This window comes from Arxiozyma heterogenica, assembly GCF_036370985.1.
Source record: "Arxiozyma heterogenica strain weizmannii chromosome Unknown scaffold_15, whole genome shotgun sequence".
NCBI lineage: Eukaryota > Fungi > Ascomycota > Saccharomycetes > Saccharomycetales > Saccharomycetaceae > Arxiozyma > Arxiozyma heterogenica.
This window is the reverse complement of record NW_027042668.1, coordinates 317,869-337,127: the sequence shown is the minus strand read 5'-3', so window position 1 is coordinate 337,127 and position 19,259 is coordinate 317,869. Positions and strand designations below refer to the sequence as shown.

Below are 19,259 nucleotides of genomic sequence, written 5' to 3'. Positions count from 1 at the left end.
ATCAATTTTTATTGATTTGTCTTTAGTTCCTTTAGAACCAACCATTGAAAGGCCATCATAGTGAATTACTATTGTAAAAAGGGAAATTAGAATTGTGTTTTTTTTTTATTTTAACCCTTGTATTACATTAGGTTGTATATATTGGCAACAACCAGTTGATTTGCAAGGATAATAACATTTTTTAGTACAATTAGAATTGTTGTTGTTACAGTTAAATATTGTTTTGTTGTGGTGTGTTTTCTCTTATACGTTTAAGTAGTTTCTTTAAAGAAAAAAAGGAAAAGGAAAGGTAACGGCATTAGAATGATCAGTCCATCAGAAATGGCAGGGGTTACACAAACTAATTCTGTATCTAGTTTATTGAATAGTGATTATAATGATGGTAATGTTAACACTAAGATAGGTGAAACTTTTTCTTCTTCTTATAAAAATGCGTCTCCTATAACGCGCACCAATGGTTTGATTGATAGATTAGACAAGTTCAAATTCGACAAAAATAAAACAAGCAAATGTCTCCCTGTTTTATCACAATCTCACAGTAATAATACTAGTGTTGCTACTAGTGCAACTATTACTACTGCCACTACTGCTGCTGCTGCTGCTCATACTATTGACAATGATGATAATAATGATGACAATGATAATAATGAGATCGCTGTGGAAGAGACGGATGATGAAAGTTATATGAAATATGTTAAGAATCTTGCCGACCTAAATTCTGCTAAGGAAAATTTACGAAAAATATCGACAGCAAGCAGTGATCATCCATTAAAAACAAGTAAGAGTCATGTGGCATTTGCTAACACTGCATATGATGTAAGAATGTTGAGTAAGGATATCTCTAATACAAAGATTAACTTAGAAGTGGAAAAAGTTATCATTATAGTGAAGAAGAATGAAGTTTCTTTAATTATTTTATTAAGAGAATTGGTCGCATGGTTATTGACCAATTATCAACAAATGACAATATATGTTCAAGACATCTTTGAGGATTCTGAATTATTTGCCGGAAAGGAAATCTGTACCGATTCATTCTGTACTTTAGCTAAAATTGGCTATTGGAATAAACAATTCATTGAGGAACATGATCTTTTCTTTGATCTTTGTATAACATTGGGAGGTGATGGTACAGTGCTATTTGCTTCCACTCTATTTCAAAAGCATGTGCCGCCAATGTTATCATACGCCTTGGGTTCATTAGGATTTTTAACAAATTTCGATTTTGAAAATTTTAAACAAGAATTACCCTTAATATTGAATCAAAAGGTTAAAACAAATTTAAGAATGAGACTAAAATGTAATGTTTACCGTCGACACACAACAAAAAAGGATCCTATCACAGGGAAAAAATTGTGTTATATGGAATGTGTGGCTGAACATCATGTATTAAACGAAGTTGCCATTGATAGAGGTCCAAGTCCGTATATATCTATGTTAGAATTGTATGGAGATGATTCACTAATGACTGTTGCTCAAGCAGATGGTTTGATTATTGCTACACCTACAGGTTCTACTGCCTATTCCTTAAGTGCTGGAGGTTCTTTAATTTATCCATCAGTTAATGCTATTGCAGTAACGCCCATTTGTCCCCACACATTGAGTTTCAGACCAATTGTTTTGCCTGATTCGATGAAATTGAAAGTTAGAGTCCCATCGAAATCAAGAAGTACGGCCTGGGTGGCGTTTGATGGTAAAAATAGGGTAGAATTGAAGAAGGGTGATTATATCACTATATGTGCAAGTCCGTATGTTTTCCCCACAATAGAATCCTCACCAACAGAGTTCATTGATGGTATTAGTAGAACCATGAATTGGAATATCAGAGAAAAACAAAAATCATTCACTCATATCCTTTCACGTAAGAATAGAGAAATTTTTGCCACAGAGGTGCATAATTCCGAGAGTAGTGAAGAAGAATATATAGAAGAAAGAAGAGCTAATTTACTGGCATACGGTAGACCACTAAACAGTGAAGAAGAATGTTCTAGTGAGGAATCAGATATAGACGATAGACAACAATGCTCGAAGGTTCAGTAATGCAGATGCCAAGCCATTTTGAAAAAATAGCAATATGTGTGTGTGTGAATAATAGGCCTTTTGTGTAATTTTTCTTTCTGTTTTTGTTGTTTTATATACCTCCTTTACTATATATTCTTTTTTTAAACCAAGTCACAATAGATACATTTGCAATCAGAAACAGTTAAATAAAAATAAAACAAATTGTAACTTATTGCAGTTTGAGGTGTTACTGGATCAGTAGTGATGGATACCTTTGAAAACAGTTTAATCATAAAAATAGCCCACAGTTTCCTGAATTGGAGAGTATCTTTATTGTTTTATCTAAAACAGAAAAATAGCGAATAACAGAACCAAGCATTCGCGAAAAGTTGTGAAATATTTTGTCCTAAATGGGTAAGAGACTCGAGAATAAAAAAAATAAAAAAAGAAATCTGCAAAGCCCTTACAAGAGATCTCATATTTCTTTCTCGAGGAGAAGAGCTGGTGTATAGAGATATAAAAAGAGAAGGATGAATAAGGTCGATGTAATGAAAGCAGGAACATGCTGTAGTCTTTACGTTACGGCTTTGCCTGTTTAACGGTTGAAACTAGCGTTGATAGTTCTGTTCTGTCCTGCCTCGTTTTGTTTTGCTTCATTTTGCTTTCTAGGGTCCTAACAAGATGACTTCCATCTTACATATCTCTACTCTTCTCCTGGTGCTGCTTAATCAAATTTTGGCTACCGAAGTTTATCATTGTAATTCTACGATTTCGTGTCCTGAAAAGTATCCATGTTGTTCTCGAGCGGGTGTATGTGGTACAGGCACATACTGTTTGGGCAACTGTGATCCAAGATATTCCTATTCTTTGAACTCATGCATGCCAGAACCTATCTGCAAAGATGTTAATACCGTTTTCAGCAATTATAGGTCTAAGATTGTTAATGCAGACACATATCTGGGTAACACGAGTGAGGCAGATTGGACTTACTCAGGTTATATTATGGATTATGAAGAAGAAGATGCTTTAATCTTAGCTATGCCAAAATACTCCGGTGGTACTTTATTAGCTTCTACACGTGATATCTGGTATGGGAAGGTTAGTGCTAAATTAAAAACATCACATTTAGCAGGTGTAGTCACTGCATTTATTCTGTATTCCAATGTTCAAGATGAAATTGATTTTGAATGGGTTGGTTCGGAGTTAAACACAACACAGACGAACTTCTATTGGAATGGTGTTTTAAATTATACTAACAGTTTTAATATTTCTACCACTAATACATTCGATGACTATCATACCTATGAAATTGATTGGCACGAAGACTACATAAAATGGTCAGTGGATGGTGTTGTTGGTAGAATTTTATATAAGAATGAGACATATAATAGTACTACTGGTATTTATCAATTCCCACAGACTCCAGCTAAGATTGATATCTCAATTTGGCCAGGTGGTAACTCGACTAATCCTAAAGGTACCATTGCATGGGCTGGGGGTGAAATTGATTGGAATGCACCTGATCTTACAGACCCGGGCTATTATTATGCTATTTTGAAAGAAGTTAATATTACATGTGGTAAAGTTCCCAGTGGAATTACACAAAATGGTACGACTGCATATGTATATACCAACCACCATAGATATTTACAGGAAGATGTTGCTATTGTGAATAAAAGAACATATTTGGGGTCATTGGAAGCTAGTGGTGATGATCCAAATGCAGGAGTTTACAGTAGTTCTTCTTCTTCTACTTCTTCATCTTTTAGTAGAAAGTCGAAGAGTGAAAATAAAAAAAGTAGAAGTACCGACAATTCTGGTCCAACCACGAAAGAATCTACAACATATACATCTACCACGAGTAAAGTCGCTACGAGTATTCAAGTGACATATGTGACAGAGGCACTCTTAATTAATGAGACATTTAGTAGTACAGTAAATAAAAAGACACTATCTGGTAACTACGGTAGCATTAATAAAGAACCTTATTTCACAATTATAATAACATTCCTTTTAAATATATTGCTGGTGTAAACTTTTTTTTTACGAACATTAGATACCAAATTATCTATACCTTCTATTACTTTGTCATATGTATATTAGATTCTAGAACATTATAGTTACTATTGAAATAGATATTCCTCTTATAAATTAATCAAAATTTCTATTAATAGGCCAGGCGTCAACCCTCATGTAATTGGTACCGACTAAGAATAAAAAAGAAAATTAGGAATAGAGACTACTCTAGGAATTTCGATGAATATATATTATGATGGATGAATACGTAATAAGATATATAAATAAATAGATAAACAAATAAATAAGACAACTTAATATTTACAACCTAACATGAAATGAAGCAACAAATAAACAAAATAAAATGAAATAAAATAAAAATGTCACGCGGAAAAATTAAAGTGATAAAATCTTACATCATGTCATTTTCTATTATTTATTTTTTTTTCCTTTTATTCTATTAACAATTAACAATAAATAAATTTGGAATTTTTCTTACACATGAAAATCACTTTCTTTTGTATTTTGTCCCTTTGGTTCCTTTTGTACATTGTTTCTCTTCATTTATTTCTATTTTTTTTTCTTCTTTTACTCTTTTAGAGAGAATGTGGGTTTATATCAAGCACCTACTCAGAGGCAGCCTTTTTCATATAAGCGATTAAGTCTGCTCTGTCCTTTTCCTTCTTTAAACCAGCAAAAGCCATCTTGGTACCTGGAATGTATTTCTTTGGGTTAAGTAAGTATTCGGACATGTTGTTTTCGTCCCAAAGAACGTTCTTCTTAATGTTAGCATCGGTGTATGAATAACCTGGAGCCTGACCAGAACGTCTGCCAAAGATACCATGTAAGTTTGGACCAACTTTGTGTGGACCACCTTCCTCGATGGTATGACATTGTAAACATCTAGTCTTGAAAAGAGTAGCACCTTTCTTTTCAGATGGAACACCAGAGGATCCTTTGTCTTTAGCCATTTTAATAGTTTAATTATATATGTTAATGGTTATGAAGTTTTTGTTTTTGTTTTTGTTTGTTGTGTATTAGATACGTAGATTAGCAATAATCTCTGTTATGATCTGTTTAGTTTTATCGCTTAGGAGGGGCAAGGAAGAAACGATAAACACTTGAAAGCGGAAAATGGTGAAGATTTATACAAGGTAATCCAGACTTACGCTGAAAGGTTGGAGGATGATGACCAACATATGCATATGTATACACACACATATATATATATGTGTGTGTGTGTGTGTTTTTACATCTCAAGGAACAAACACAAGGTTTGACCGATATATAAATTTTATGCTCAGACAATTAGTAAGTTATAATATAGTTATCAAAGTTAAATCACATGAAGTTCTCTCCTTTCCATGTGTCGATGACATAACACAAGCAAATACGCCATTGGACAAACATAGGGGGTTCCACTATTATCGTAGTTTGTGCACAACAATAATAATAACTAGAATGAGGATGAAGATGAGGATGAGGATTCGATCAAGTTGAACATATTAGTAATAAAAAAACAAAAATAGTATTTCCGGTAGTAGAAATCAATTCTTACTGGCTCAATCGACACAACACATTCTAATAGTTTGTTTTGTCTCATCTCTTTTTAGTAATGGTGGCGATTCAAGGAGGGGGAGAGAGAAAAAAGGAGAAGGAAAAAAAAAAGAAGCAAAGACGTGGGTAGAAATTTTCCTTTGTTTCCCTTTTTTCTTATTGTGTGCTTTTATCCGTAATACCCGCAAACCCCGGAGATGTTATACAAAAAAATAATTAAGACTGCTTGTGTGTGTTTGAAGTATAGAAAGAAAAAATGTCATGAAGAGGAATCGAACACATAGATGTGTTAATGATGTAAGGATGTTTTCTATGTTAATTTTTTATCCTTTTTTTTTTTGATATCAAGAAAAATGAAAAACTTTAAATCCAGCTATATAAAAAAAATATAGAAATAACACTACTTGTTTTCTACTGGAAAAAGTCGATGTTATTCAAATTTTCATTTGGGATAAACCCTAAGAGATTTTACACAATGCATCTTTACGCGCCATATAGCCTGTTTAATATAGTTTTCGAGTAGAATATTGTCGAAAAAATATAAAAAATTAGCAATTAACATTTTAAGTTATGTATTTATCAATACAAATATTTGCAAAAATATTTGTATCTTCAGCCAGTGTATTTTTTATAAATTGAGTTTAACATTTTATAATTATGTTTAGAAGTTTTAAGTTACATTGCACATGAAAAAGTTTTAAATGAATAAGTCTAATTCATCCCCTCGTCCCAAATACGTGGTTTTTTACTCTTAGATTAAAGTTAATAACGTTTTGGAAAGCGTTTATTCTTTTATATGATTTAAAAATACCATTTTTTATTTCTACATATAGTTCTAATGTAAGATATTTCTTTACTTTTTCTGATAAAACAGAGACAAAGTTTAAACTAAATAACTTTTCTTTTTTTTACAAACAGAAACACATGAAACAGATGATTAGAAGAATGTAAAGTTATTATAATTAATCAATATAAATTAGAAGGAGAGAATATACTTAACTTGAAAAAAGATTGAATCACACTCTTTGTGAGCTCTAGTTATCTATATTGGAGGTTTACAAAAAGCAAATGGTAATTTAACATTAAAGTACTATTGTTTCTATTCCTTATAGTAAATTCGTCTTCTTTATACATTTGTTAGGTTTTGCATTTAAAAAAAAGTTGCAAGAGTAAGATAGAGACGGAATTTTTAAAAGCTACAGGAAAACAGTATACTTTAGTTAAAAGCTATTTAAGTAAGAAGTATAAGAAAGCAATTCGTTTATGTAACGAAGACATTGTAAATTGTAATAAAAATAAGAAGTCTAAAAGGATGTCACATTTAAACCATTTGTGATTGCAAGTAGACAAATATAATATAGTCATGATAACTCACGACTTTTAAAGATCTTACTGGAATGGAAGAGTAGGTGGTAGAGAAAAAATAGCAAAATATATCAGTTGTGTGGATAATGCAATTTGGCACAGTAATGTTCCGCTAAATATAGCTTAACTATATTCTAGAATGAGTATTTGAAGGTATTTTAGATAAGATTGAATAAAATTGTAAGTATATTTGTTGATTTTATTTGATTTTTGTTATTCTAACCCACATATGATGATGCCATTAGACTGAAAGTATACTTTATTTGTTTGTTTATTTTTCAGATACTCTTTATTGCAAAAAAGTATATTTGTGAAATATTATTCATTTCCTTTTTTGGAAATACCAAAGGAATTTCATATAAAAAAAATTACATTGCTCTTTTTTTTTTGTTTGGATTCCTACTCTTAACAACAATCTCAAAAAGAAAAAAAAAGTAATAATCATGATAGCAAAACTACCATAAGAACAAAGATGATATAGTAACTACTTTTGAAATACGAGATTAATTATTAGGAAATAAGCAATTCAATAAAGACTTATAAAAAAAAGTTGACTTAACGTTGCGACACACACATTTCATTCTAGTATGGTTGGTAAAGTTTTCTTATTAGACATTGAAGGTACAGTTTGTCCAATTTCATTTGTTAAAGATATATTATTTCCATATTTTGTATCCCAAGTTCCACAATTAGTCTCGCAAAGACATCTCTCTAATGATAAAAAAATTGATGAGATTTTAGATTCTTTTGGTATTGAAGATAATGATGTACTAAAGACTCATATCTTGGACCTTGTTTCTCGTGATGTGAAGGATTCAAAATTAAAGTCGTTGCAAGGCTTTATATGGGAGAATGGTTATATTGATGGATCTATTAAAGCACCAATCTATAAGGATGCAATCGAATTGATCTTCAACCCAAGTAATAGGATTTATATCTACTCAAGTGGATCAGTTAAAGCACAAATTTTATTATTTAAATATGCATGTCAATTTGATGATGTTAACAAAAAGTCGATTGATTTGACTCCATTTATTAAAGGTTATTTCGATATCAATACTTCAGGTCCTAAGATTGAATCAAAATCATATGAGAATATACTAAAAGATATTGGTGAAAAGGGTGAAAATATACTTTTCTTAAGTGATAATCCATTAGAATTAGATGCTGCTAAACAATGTAATATTAACGTTGGGCTAGCATTAAGAGATGGTAATAATCCAGTAAAGAATAAAGAAGATTATCCAAATTATACTACTTTTGAGAATTTGTAATATGCTTTGTTTTTTATTTTTCTTTAATTAAAGAAAAATAAGAGGGAAAAAAAGAGCAAGTAAGTTAAACATATCCATGTATTTTCCTTATACATTTATAGTTCTACGCTATTTTAGTATTGTGTAACTTTAGAGTGTCATAATAACGCTGTAAACAATTGATATCTACTTTGTCTTACTTTATTTTTTGTACTTAATACACACATATATCATTAGAAAGTTGATTTTTATACTCTCTTTATATGCTATATATATATGTGTGTGTGTTTATATACATTATATCTGTTTATCATATCTTAAACGATTCTTTTTCTTGTTTCTCTCTCTTACTTGTTTTGTTAGTCTTTTTTTTCTTTATTCTTTGTTTCCTGCTCTTTTACATATTGGTGACTTTTAATTGTCAGCATATTCACTGAATAACATATTGGCAGCAATTTCTTCATTTTTATCACAAGCAAAATAAACTTGGATGACTAAGGACCTTTCAAAACCTAATTCACATAATCTGTTGATGGCCACCTCATCCTCTGGAGTGATATCTAATTGTGGGAGAGCAGAGGCTAACGACCCTTCTGCTTCAAGTTCATGGTCACCTGTTTCAATAGCTTCTGGAGCGGTAAATTCATCCATTGCCTGTAGATTATCACCAACGGCTTCCAGTAACATGGAGATAAAGGCTTCTGGGTTTCCCATTATTTGTTGACGTAATTGTGGATATCTGGTACTTAAATTTTCTAATAATGGTGCTAAAGCTTCAGGATTACCTGATATAACTTGTCGTAATGCTAATAAATCTTCTACAGTTAAACCAATAGACCCTGGTATACCAGAACCTGCCTCACCAGTGGCTGCTGCTGTACCAGATTGTGTATTAGTATTTCTAGATAGATCTTGTGGGGTGCTAGTTCCACTGGCTTGTGCAAAAAGATCTTCTTCATCAGGTGGTAATTCTTCATTTGTATCATTGTTATTATTGTCGTTGTTTGGGGTTCCATTATTGGATTGTGAAGTAGTAGAGGGACTTACTAGACGTTGTTGTAAATGTTCAGGAATCCCCATTAACAAATATTCTACAGCTCTATCAGGATTGTTAAATGCAGCTCTAAGTGCTCTTTCAACTTCTTCTCTTTGATAACCCATTTCCATGATTCTTTCAACAGTTTCATTTCTTTGTAATCCAGTAACAAAGCCGCTATCTTGGTTAGAAGGTTGTGATTGTTGGGGTTGTTGTGGTTGCGTCTCAGTAGTAGTCGAAGTTTCGGTATTAGCATTTGCATTTTCTGTACTTTCTTTATTTTCTGTGGATGATGTTGAGGGTTCAGTGACTTTAATTGTGCCTGCTGACTGTTCAATAGTATTGTTGTTGGTTGTTATAGATTGCTTCTTTTTCGAGATCATTAATATGACATTGTCCCCATCTTTTAAACCTACATCAGTTAATGTTTTATTATCTTGTAAGACTTTCCCAGAGAAGATTAATTTAATTTGTGAGGGTTCGCATTTTTTAGTTAAGGATAATTGTGTTTTAACGTCTTGAATAGTTTGTGACAAATCTAGTTCTAGTGTGGTCTTCTCCTTTTTGAAATCTTTGAATGTAATATTAACCATCATGATTTAGACAGCTCTATTATTATTATTATTAGTTTTTATTTTTTTTATTACTCTATTTCTTTTTAAAAACACTTCACCTTTATATTCAGAAAAAAAGTGAAAAACAGATCGATAAGTATTTACGATGTTTTTTTTAACTATGTTATGTATTTAATCACAAAAAGCTCTTTTAAGATAAGTGTACCTTCAAATTGTTTTGTAATAGTATCATTATCGTTATCGTTACTATTATTATTTGTTGCAAATGTCTACATTATTTCTAATTAATTCTCTTTTTCTTTTTTTGGGTTTTTTTTTGTCCTACGTTAAACGGTTTATTTCGAAGAAAAATTAGTGGCAACAACAGCAACAACAAGAAAGAAAGAAAAAAAAATTTTTTTTTGTTTTTCTTTTTGCAAGCATTAGGGTGTATGGGTGTGATGCCCTAGTTGCAACATAATCATTACTAATGTTTACTATGTGTGTTTATTGTATTTGTGGAATTTATTTCTGGTGAAGAATAGTTAGGGCTTGTAGTGGGGAATAGATGTTTTTCTGTTTTACTGTTCCCTGTTGTTAGGGTTTCACCAATCTTTTTTATTTATTTCTAAGGTGTTTTTTTTTGTTTTTTCCAATCTGTAAATTCCAGAATTATCTGTCAACCTGTTCTATGGTAAGTTATCTTTAGTAACCACTTTATTATTTTAAGAGACGTTAGTTATCTAAACGTTAGTTTATCTAATTAACGATTCGGTTATTTTGAAAATTCTAGTAGAGATTTAGTCAAAAAAAAAAAGAAAAAATAAAATAAAATAAAACAAAGAGATGAAGAAAGAAACTAAAAGATTGAAGAGTAAGCACAAACGAAAAAGATCAACACAAACTTTAATTCAGAGAAAAGTGGCCGAATAATAATAATAATAATAATAATAGTAATAATGATAATAATGATAATAATGATAATATAATAATATTGAATACTACAGATGAATAACGATATTCTTTCATTTCATGTATACATTTTAACGGTGTCTCTTTTTTAATTTTTTTTATTTTATTTTATTCTTTTTGCGCTCTCTCTTTCTTTCTCATCCAACACACTTTGTAATTAATAATATAATACAAGATTATTTCTCATTACACCGAAAAAAAGGACCCACACGTGAACCCATACACCCAGATCTTGCTGAGTACTGAATCAAAGTTCGTTTAGAATTATATTCTCTTCCATGTTCCCTTTTTCCTTTTCCTCTCCCCCCGCTCCCTCCCCTTTATCGGCAGGAAATGCTGAAAGAGAAATAAATAGAGAGAGAGAGAGAGAAAAAAAAATCTATCAACATGGACGAAGAAAGAAAAAAGAAACGAGGAAAATAAGATTTGTTTAGAGGATGAATTTATTACCGATACAACTCTCCTCTCCTCCGCCTTTTAAAATCAAAATATCGTACTTTAAAAAAAAAAAAAAAGTTTCCCTTCTCTGTATTATTTTTCTATTCTATTATTTCTGTTTTTTTCTTTTTCTTTTCTTTTTTTCTTTCTCTGTTGTTGTCGTCGTTGTTTTCAAAAACCCCTTCATCAAAGGAAAAAAAAAAAAAAAAGAAAAAGAAAAAAAAACATTCTTTTTTGTACAAAGTGTTTTTTTTGTTCCTTTGTTTATTTCTTTGTTTTTTTTCCTATTACTATTGCCATTATTTTTCTTATACTGGAAAAATTCAACGACATGATTGAGATTGATGAGGTTGAGAATGAAAGGGACGATGAAGGGGAGAAAAAAATTTTTTTTATATATAAACGTAAAACAATCTTAGCACATGGGTTCCCTTACCGCCCTCATCTCAAGCTTCAGCTGACTCAATTACTTCCACTTGTAATTCAATAGTATGTAGATTAACTCTGAAAAAGAAAACTTTATACTTAGAAAACCAAACATCCTATTTTTCTCCCTTTATCCACATATATATATACACATATAAGATAAAAAAATGTCTGACGAAGAACACAATTTCGAAGTTGCTGATGCTGGTTCCTCTGCCACTTACCCAATGCAATGTTCTGCTTTAAGAAAGAACGGTTTCGTCGTTATCAAAGGTAGACCATGTAAGATTGTTGATATGTCTACTTCCAAGACTGGTAAGCACGGTCATGCTAAAGTCCACTTGGTTGCTTTAGATATTTTCACTGGTAAGAAATTAGAAGATTTATCTCCATCTACTCACAACATGGAAGTCCCAGTTGTTAAGAGAACTGAATACACTTTATTAGACATTGACGATGGTTACTTATCCTTAATGACCATTGATGGTGACACTAAGGATGATGTTAAGGCTCCAGAGGGTGAATTAGGTGAACAATTACAAGCTGCTTTCGATGAAGGTAAGGACTTAATGGTCACCATCATCGCTGCTATGGGTGAAGAAGCTGCTATTTCTTTCAAGGAATCTGCCGGTAACTAAGTTAAGTCTTTTTAAACATATTCTTTTAACCCTTTCTCCCCTTTTTTAACTTTTTTTTCCTCTTCCCCTCACTTTATCCTAAATTTTTTATATATATAAAATTATATTATATTATTATTACAATTATTTATTAAATTTAGTTTATTGCATTGATCTTTAATAAAATATTAAATGTTTAGTCATATGTACATATATATATATATCTCTTTTTTTTGTTAATGCGTTTATTTATAGAAATGCAAAGGAGTATATTTTTTTGATTGGGAAGTGGCGTCCGTGTTTCCCATTGTCATATTGCTGATATAAATAATCGTGGGTGTAAGGTTACTTTATACTCCTATACATTAAAAGAGAAAAATATGTAAAATAAAAAAGAAAAAGAAAAAGAAAAAAGTAAAAAGTAAAAAAAGAAAAATAGTCATTAATAAGGGATTAAAGGTACCTATCCCAATTTTTACAATTTTAATGACTTTATGATGGGAAGAATTTCATGCATGAATAAACGGAAAAACAACTGATTTATCCTTTGAGGATTAAGAGTGTTTTGAAATTGTATGTCTAATAGATATTTTGTTATATATAAATTAGATAAAATAAAATTTCCCTATAATCATTACATATAGATTAAGAAAATGCACAGATGTGACTAGTTTACTTATAAAGCTGGTCAAGAATAATTATTGTAAATATATATATATTTATTTATTTATCTTTTATGTTTCTGTTGGAAAATGAGAGTTTATTACTGTCATTTTCATAAGAATTATGTTTAATTAATTTTTCTGTATATTATGTGGTGTAAGGATGTACCATAATATCAGGAAGACATTTTATTTGTCACCAAATATGTTTTTCGAAGATTTGAAAAGAAATGAAAAACTTTAAAAGAAAACTTAAAGTAAATAAAAGAATGTATACTGAATACACTATATAATAAGTATATACATATATTTAGTACACAATACAAAAAGCATCTATAACTTAATGATGTCTACCATTACCATGGACGCAGAAGGCTCCAAATTCCAACAGTTTCTAGTTTTTTGAGCATATATTTAACCTCCTAAATTATTTGCATTCCAACATTTATTTTTACTGGCAAGGAAATTATTCTTTTAAAATAATTGAAGTGGCACTAGTTTATTAGTTTATAGTCCTTCAGGTAGTATATTTTTATTTTATGTCGGTAGAATTTTTTTTGATGTTACTCATCAACATTGTAATTATATTGAATTGATGAATAAACTTCATAAATAGTGCAGTAGTTGGGAAGTAATGGATTATGGGTCCAAAGAAGAATAGGGAATAGAATGCAAATCACGAACAGCAGAAAATTTAACAAACCACTTAAGTGCTACATCACCAATATTATCAGAAAAAATGAAAATTTTATGAAAATTTTTCAATAATTAGGTGAAGATAGATTCTTAAATCTAGTGATAACAAAAATTTAAGTAAACTAACTGCCGGACAAGTCAAACATGTAAATAGTTGTGCAATCTTGATGGTTTGAATAGAAACATGATTGGTTGGAGATTCAAATATCTTAAACAAAATAAAAATAGGTAGAGATAGAGATGTTCATTGTTGTGGTTTGAACTTCAAAAAAAAAAAAGAAAAAAAAAACTAGATAGTTAGACTATCAAAAGAATAAAGAGAATAATATTAACTATAAAAAAAATGCTACATAGAGGAACTAAAAAAATAATTAATGATTCTTTGTTGCCTTCTGTATAATAAAAATACCTATGACTATAAATTAGTCTCAAGTATAATTTTGTTTGCTAAAATAATCGATCGTTATATATAAATTTGTGGAGTAATAATTTCATTAATTAAATTCTATGGTTCTTAACAAATGTTCGTCTAAGCTCTTTTATCGTTAAATCAAAAAAGGCCTTTCTTTACTAAGAGTATTGTATGTATATTTACTTTTTGGTCTCTTACTATTTGAAACTGTTGGAGCTCTCTTTTGTTCTTAGAGAATGTTGTAGTTCGGACTTAGGACCAATTTTTTTAATAGGACTACTGAATAAATAGTAAGGGCAATAACAAATATATAAGAACGTTATATATAGGAGAATTAAGGATTATTGCTTGTTTTTTTTTTATTATGTTTATATACAACATATAGATAATTTACGAAAAAACTGTTATGGAAGATGATCTTTTATCTCCAGAAAACGTTGTCCTTTTATATGTTTTCTGGAGCTTGATCAATTATTCAGATTTGTATATTAAGGAACTTAGTGATCCAAACCCTAAATTTTATTACATTAATCTAGGTGCACTAGTGGATTAGAACTGCACCCCAATTCTTTAATCATGGTAATTGTTATTAATCTATTCTACAACAGAGAACAGCTGTTGTAGCTTGGTGTGGTGAAGTTCTTTGTGTATTCCAGGGAAGCGCAAATAATATTAATAGTAATCCAAATAATCGAGACAGTAATCAACTATAGTCGATAGTATAATTACTAAAACGGTCTTATATATTAAGCGGCTTATATCGAGCTAATGTACTTATTCGAAGTTACTTGACTTGTTACTTGCTTGTTTTTTTATTTATGTTTATATATAATATATATATTATTCACAAGAAACGGTTATGGAAGATGGTCTTTTATCTCCAGAAAACGTTGTCCTTTTATATGTTTTCTGGAGCTCGATCGATTATTCAGGTTAGTGCATTAAATTAGTACATTAATAATCTGACTGGTTCAATCCTAAAATTTATTACATTAATTTAGTGGATTAGAACTGCATCCCAATTCTCTAATCATGGTGATTAGTAATACACGTGGGACTTAATAAAACAATAGGTAAATTCTAGATTTGCCAAGATCTTATGTAATCCAATCTTTTTATTATGCAGCATCTAATGTTGTAGCACATGTATGGCTTATTAATACACTAATTGGTTCTAGATTCATTCAGGATCTTATGTAATCTTGATGGTTATAACTATTCTATTCCACAACAACAGCAGATTTGGGCAACTTGGCCGAGTGGTTAAGGCGTAAGATTAGAAATCTTTTGGGCTTTGCCCGCGCAGGTTCGAATCCTGCAGTTGTCGTTTCTTTTTTAACTATGTAAGTTCGATATTTTTTTTCTTTGCAGATTTGTTGTTGTTCTGTTACCATTAATGTAAGTGTAATAGATGAAGACCTATTACCAGAACACTAAAATTGATATGTGATTTCCGGTTGTTATCTAAATGCAATGTATAAATTATACTCTACACAAAGAGTAAAGTAACATGTACAGATATACATATACGTATATAAACAAGAAAAACAAGAACATTGTCACTAACTAAAGAGTTCATAAGACCGTCTGTAGTAACATCAGGATTTCATATGTCACAGTAAGTCTTTCATAAAGGGACACTCTAACATGAACACTCGTAATTAACCTATAGTTATCAGTATCTAATAATAGTCGGCTCAGAAATAATATCAATAATAAATCACTTGGAGAGATATAAGAGATAGATCTATTCTATATCATTGGATTCAATATTAAAGATACAACTACATTGATATCACTATATATCTTTTTATCTCACCTTTATTCTTCTTGGTTGTTATTCTTCTTTTATAGGTTAATATTAACTCAGAAACAATTTTGCATAACAGAATAAAAAAATAAACAAAAATTACTTTTCCTAATTGGGGAATATCAGACTGATCTCGCACTTTTTTTTCATTTTTTTTTTTTTTGGATTTGCATTTTTTTTTATGAATTTGAAATATGTATTTTTTTGTAAAATATGGTTTCTTTTTTTTGCATTAGAGATCGAAACCAATAGGATATCAAATAAAAGCATTACTAAAATATAAAATGGAAAGGTGAGCTATTTCAATAAATTGCTTATCACTAGCAACTTGTACGAAAAGAATATTCGTGTTACAATATAGTATTTGGTGATATAGCTGAAGTGCATCTTTTTCATTCTGGCATTTTTTTTAGCTATGTCTTTTGCGGAGTCTACTACGTTAGGAAATACACAATATGAATTAGATGCAGGGAATACATTTGCACCAGATGCAGTATTTAATGATAGAGTAAGAAAATTCCAAGAATTTTTCGATAATTATGGAGTGTACAAGGAGGAAATTACTAGAATTCAGGCATATAATAATTCTGTATCTTTGAATGATAAAGAAGAAGGTTTTGATGATGATCTAGATTTAGATAATGATAAGATTAATAAAAGCAAAGAAACAAGCTCTACATTTAATATATTACCGCAAAGAATTACCATTTCATTAGACGATTTGAGGGAGTTTAATAGAGATGCATGGATTGGTATTTTGACACAACCTGCTTATTTTATTCCACCTGCAGAAAGAGCCTTAACTGAGATGGCATCTACTTTAGAAGATGCTCAAGTTATAAGAAAGAATGGTTTTAACACTGATAAAATAGCAGCAAATAAGCCCTGGAAATTAGCGTTTAAGGGTTCTTTTGGGGCTCATTCATTGACACCAAGAACTTTAAATTCACAATTTCTGAATAAATTAGTATCTATTGAGGGAATAGTTACAAGAACATCATTGGTAAGGCCAAAGTTGATTAGATCTGTTCATTATGCAGAAAAAACTGGTAGATTTCACTATAGAGATTACACAGATGCGACAACATCATTAGTAACACGAATTCCTACACCAGCTATTTATCCAACTGAGGACCCAGATGGTAATAAATTGGCCACAGAGTACGGGTATTGTACATATATGGATCATCAACGTATCACAATCCAAGAAATGCCAGAAATGGCTCCAGCCGGTCAATTACCTAGATCTGTTGATGTTATTCTTGATGATGATTTAGTAGATAGGACAAAACCAGGGGATAGAGTTAATATTGTTGGTGTATTTAAATCTCTTGGTGCTGGTGGGTTGAATCAAAGTGAATCAAAGGCACAACATGGGTTTAGAACTTTGATTATCGGTAATGCAGTGTATCCATTACATGCACGTTCTACTGGTGTTTCAGCTAAAGAAGTGTTGACTGATTTTGATATTAGAAAAATTAATAAATTATCTAAGAGGAAAGATATTTTTGATCTTTTATCACAATCTTTGGCGCCATCAATCTATGGCCATGAACATATTAAAAGGGCTATCTTGTTAATGCTTATGGGTGGTGTAGAAAAGAATTTGGAAAACGGTTCACATTTAAGAGGGGATATCAATATTCTTATGGTTGGTGACCCATCTACTGCTAAATCCCAATTATTAAGATTTGTTTTGAACACAGCATCTTTGGCAATTGCTACTACAGGTAGGGGTTCGTCTGGTGTTGGTTTGACTGCAGCCGTCACTACAGATAGAGAAACTGGAGAAAGAAGACTGGAAGCTGGTGCAATGGTTCTTGCTGATCGTGGTGTAGTATGTATTGATGAATTTGATAAAATGACAGATTCTGATAGAGTTGCTATTCATGAAGTCATGGAACAACAAACAGTGACAATTGCTAAAGCAGGTATTCATACCACTTTGAATGCACGTTGTTCTGTTATTGCTGCTGCAAATCCAGTATTTGGACAGTATGATATCACTAGAGATCCACATCAAAACATTGCTCTTCCTGATTCATTATTATCTCGTTTTGACATGTTGTTTGTTGTTACTGATGATATCAATGAAATTAGAGATAGGTCTATCAGTGAACATGTCCTAAGAACTCACAGATATTTACCACCAGGTTATCTTGAAGGTGAACCAGTGAGAGAAAGACTGAATTTATCACTAGCAGTAGGTACTGATGAGGAAGATGAGTTAAATGGTATCAATGGTCATGATGGAGCTAATGATGATGATGATGAAGATAAAGGTGTTTTCGAGAAATTTAACCCAATATTACAAGGAGGTGCAAAGTTGGCCATAAATAAAGGTAACTACAATGGTAATAAAGTTCCACAATTAGTAACTATTCCATTTTTAAGAAAATATATTCAATATGCAAAGGAAAGAGTTGTTCCACAGTTAACTAAAAGTGCAGTTGATGTTATAGTACAAAATTATGCGGAGTTAAGAAATGATGAAAATACCAAAAAATCACCAATTACTGCAAGAACATTAGAAACTTTAATCAGATTAGCAACAGCACATGCTAAAGTTAGATTATCAAAAACTGTCACGAAAAAAGATGCAAAGGTAGCAGCCAATTTGTTAAGATTTGCTTTACTAGGTGAAGATATTGGTAATGATGTAACATATGATGAAGAACTTGACAATGAAGAATCAGGTACCAGAAGGTCTCCTAAGAAATCCCCAAAGAAAAGACAAAGAGTGAGACAATCTGCAAGTACAAATGCTACTCCATTGAGAACACCATCTTTGTCGATGTCATCATCAATGGTAGCTACACCATTAAAGTCACCAAGTAAGTCTAGTGCAAAATCAAGTCCTCGTAGAAAATTGACATTTGGTCAGTTACAAGAAGAGGGTCACTCAGATGATATAAACGTAGACCGTGAAGGCAATAATATGATTCCATTACCAAGAGATGAAGAAGAAGAATTGGGGCAAAAGTTGGAAGCTGGATTAAGAATGTCTCCAAGACGTAGAAAGAATATTTTATCATCGCTAAATGGAAATGTTAATCCACTGGCAGAAAGAACAGGTACTAATATACCTAATGTCACTCTTGAACCTGTCACACCTTCGGCAATGTTGCCATATGAAGATAATGAGAATACCTCAGTATCAATGGGCGATGTAGAACCGGGTTCAATTTCAACAAGTAGGTTATCACTTATCTCTGGTATAATCGCTCGTTTGATGCAAACAGAATTATTTGAAGATGAATCATATCCAATGAATGCATTACTTGAAAAGATTAATGAAGAGTTGCCAGAAGAAGAAAGATTTTCAGAGGAAGAATATCTTGCTGGTTTGAAACAAATGGCAGATAGAAATAATCTGATGGTTACAGAAGACAGAATTTGGAGAGTTTAGTCTTTATGTATATATATATGCATGTATTTATATATATT

At 31.1% G+C, this 19,259-nt stretch overlaps 7 protein-coding genes and 1 non-coding gene across 8 annotated transcripts; 6 read left to right on the top strand and 2 right to left on the bottom strand.

The window, feature by feature from the left end:
• Window positions 1-303: 303 nt before the first annotated feature.
• YEF1 (NADH/NAD(+) kinase) lies at window positions 304-2,037 on the top strand (the record flags this gene model as incomplete). The annotated part of the gene is made up of 1 exon (XM_064857648.1): window positions 304-2,037. The coding sequence occupies one exon, from the start codon at window positions 304-306 to the stop codon at window positions 2,035-2,037; it is 1,734 nt and encodes a 577-aa protein (XP_064715486.1).
• Window positions 2,038-2,679: 642 nt separating this feature from the next.
• UTR2 (chitin transglycosylase UTR2) lies at window positions 2,680-4,032 on the top strand (the record flags this gene model as incomplete). Its single annotated transcript, XM_064857647.1, has 1 exon — window positions 2,680-4,032. One exon carries the CDS (start codon window positions 2,680-2,682, stop codon window positions 4,030-4,032), a length of 1,353 nt encoding a protein of 450 aa, XP_064715485.1.
• A 608-nt stretch (window positions 4,033-4,640) lies between these two features.
• CYC7 (cytochrome c) lies at window positions 4,641-4,985 on the bottom strand (the record flags this gene model as incomplete). The annotated part of the gene is made up of 1 exon (XM_064857646.1): window positions 4,641-4,985. The coding sequence occupies one exon, from the start codon at window positions 4,983-4,985 to the stop codon at window positions 4,641-4,643; it is 345 nt and encodes a 114-aa protein (XP_064715484.1).
• Window positions 4,986-7,523: 2,538 nt separating this feature from the next.
• Window positions 7,524-8,210, top strand: UTR4 (putative acireductone synthase UTR4; the record flags this gene model as incomplete). Its single annotated transcript, XM_064857645.1, has 1 exon — window positions 7,524-8,210. One exon carries the CDS (start codon window positions 7,524-7,526, stop codon window positions 8,208-8,210), a length of 687 nt encoding a protein of 228 aa, XP_064715483.1.
• Window positions 8,211-8,603: 393 nt separating this feature from the next.
• Window positions 8,604-9,821, bottom strand: RAD23 (Rad23p; the record flags this gene model as incomplete). The annotated part of the gene is made up of 1 exon (XM_064857644.1): window positions 8,604-9,821. One exon carries the CDS (start codon window positions 9,819-9,821, stop codon window positions 8,604-8,606), a length of 1,218 nt encoding a protein of 405 aa, XP_064715482.1.
• Window positions 9,822-11,782: 1,961 nt separating this feature from the next.
• HYP2 (translation elongation factor eIF-5A) lies at window positions 11,783-12,253 on the top strand (the record flags this gene model as incomplete). The annotated part of the gene is made up of 1 exon (XM_064857643.1): window positions 11,783-12,253. One exon carries the CDS (start codon window positions 11,783-11,785, stop codon window positions 12,251-12,253), a length of 471 nt encoding a protein of 156 aa, XP_064715481.1.
• Window positions 12,254-15,247: 2,994 nt separating this feature from the next.
• Window positions 15,248-15,329, top strand: PWA37_000995. Its single transcript has one exon. It is a non-coding gene; the product is annotated as a tRNA-Ser (tRNA).
• An 898-nt stretch (window positions 15,330-16,227) lies between these two features.
• On the top strand, window positions 16,228-19,221 carry MCM3 (MCM DNA helicase complex subunit MCM3; the record flags this gene model as incomplete). The annotated part of the gene is made up of 1 exon (XM_064857642.1): window positions 16,228-19,221. The coding sequence occupies one exon, from the start codon at window positions 16,228-16,230 to the stop codon at window positions 19,219-19,221; it is 2,994 nt and encodes a 997-aa protein (XP_064715480.1).
• Window positions 19,222-19,259: the final 38 nt, after the last annotated feature.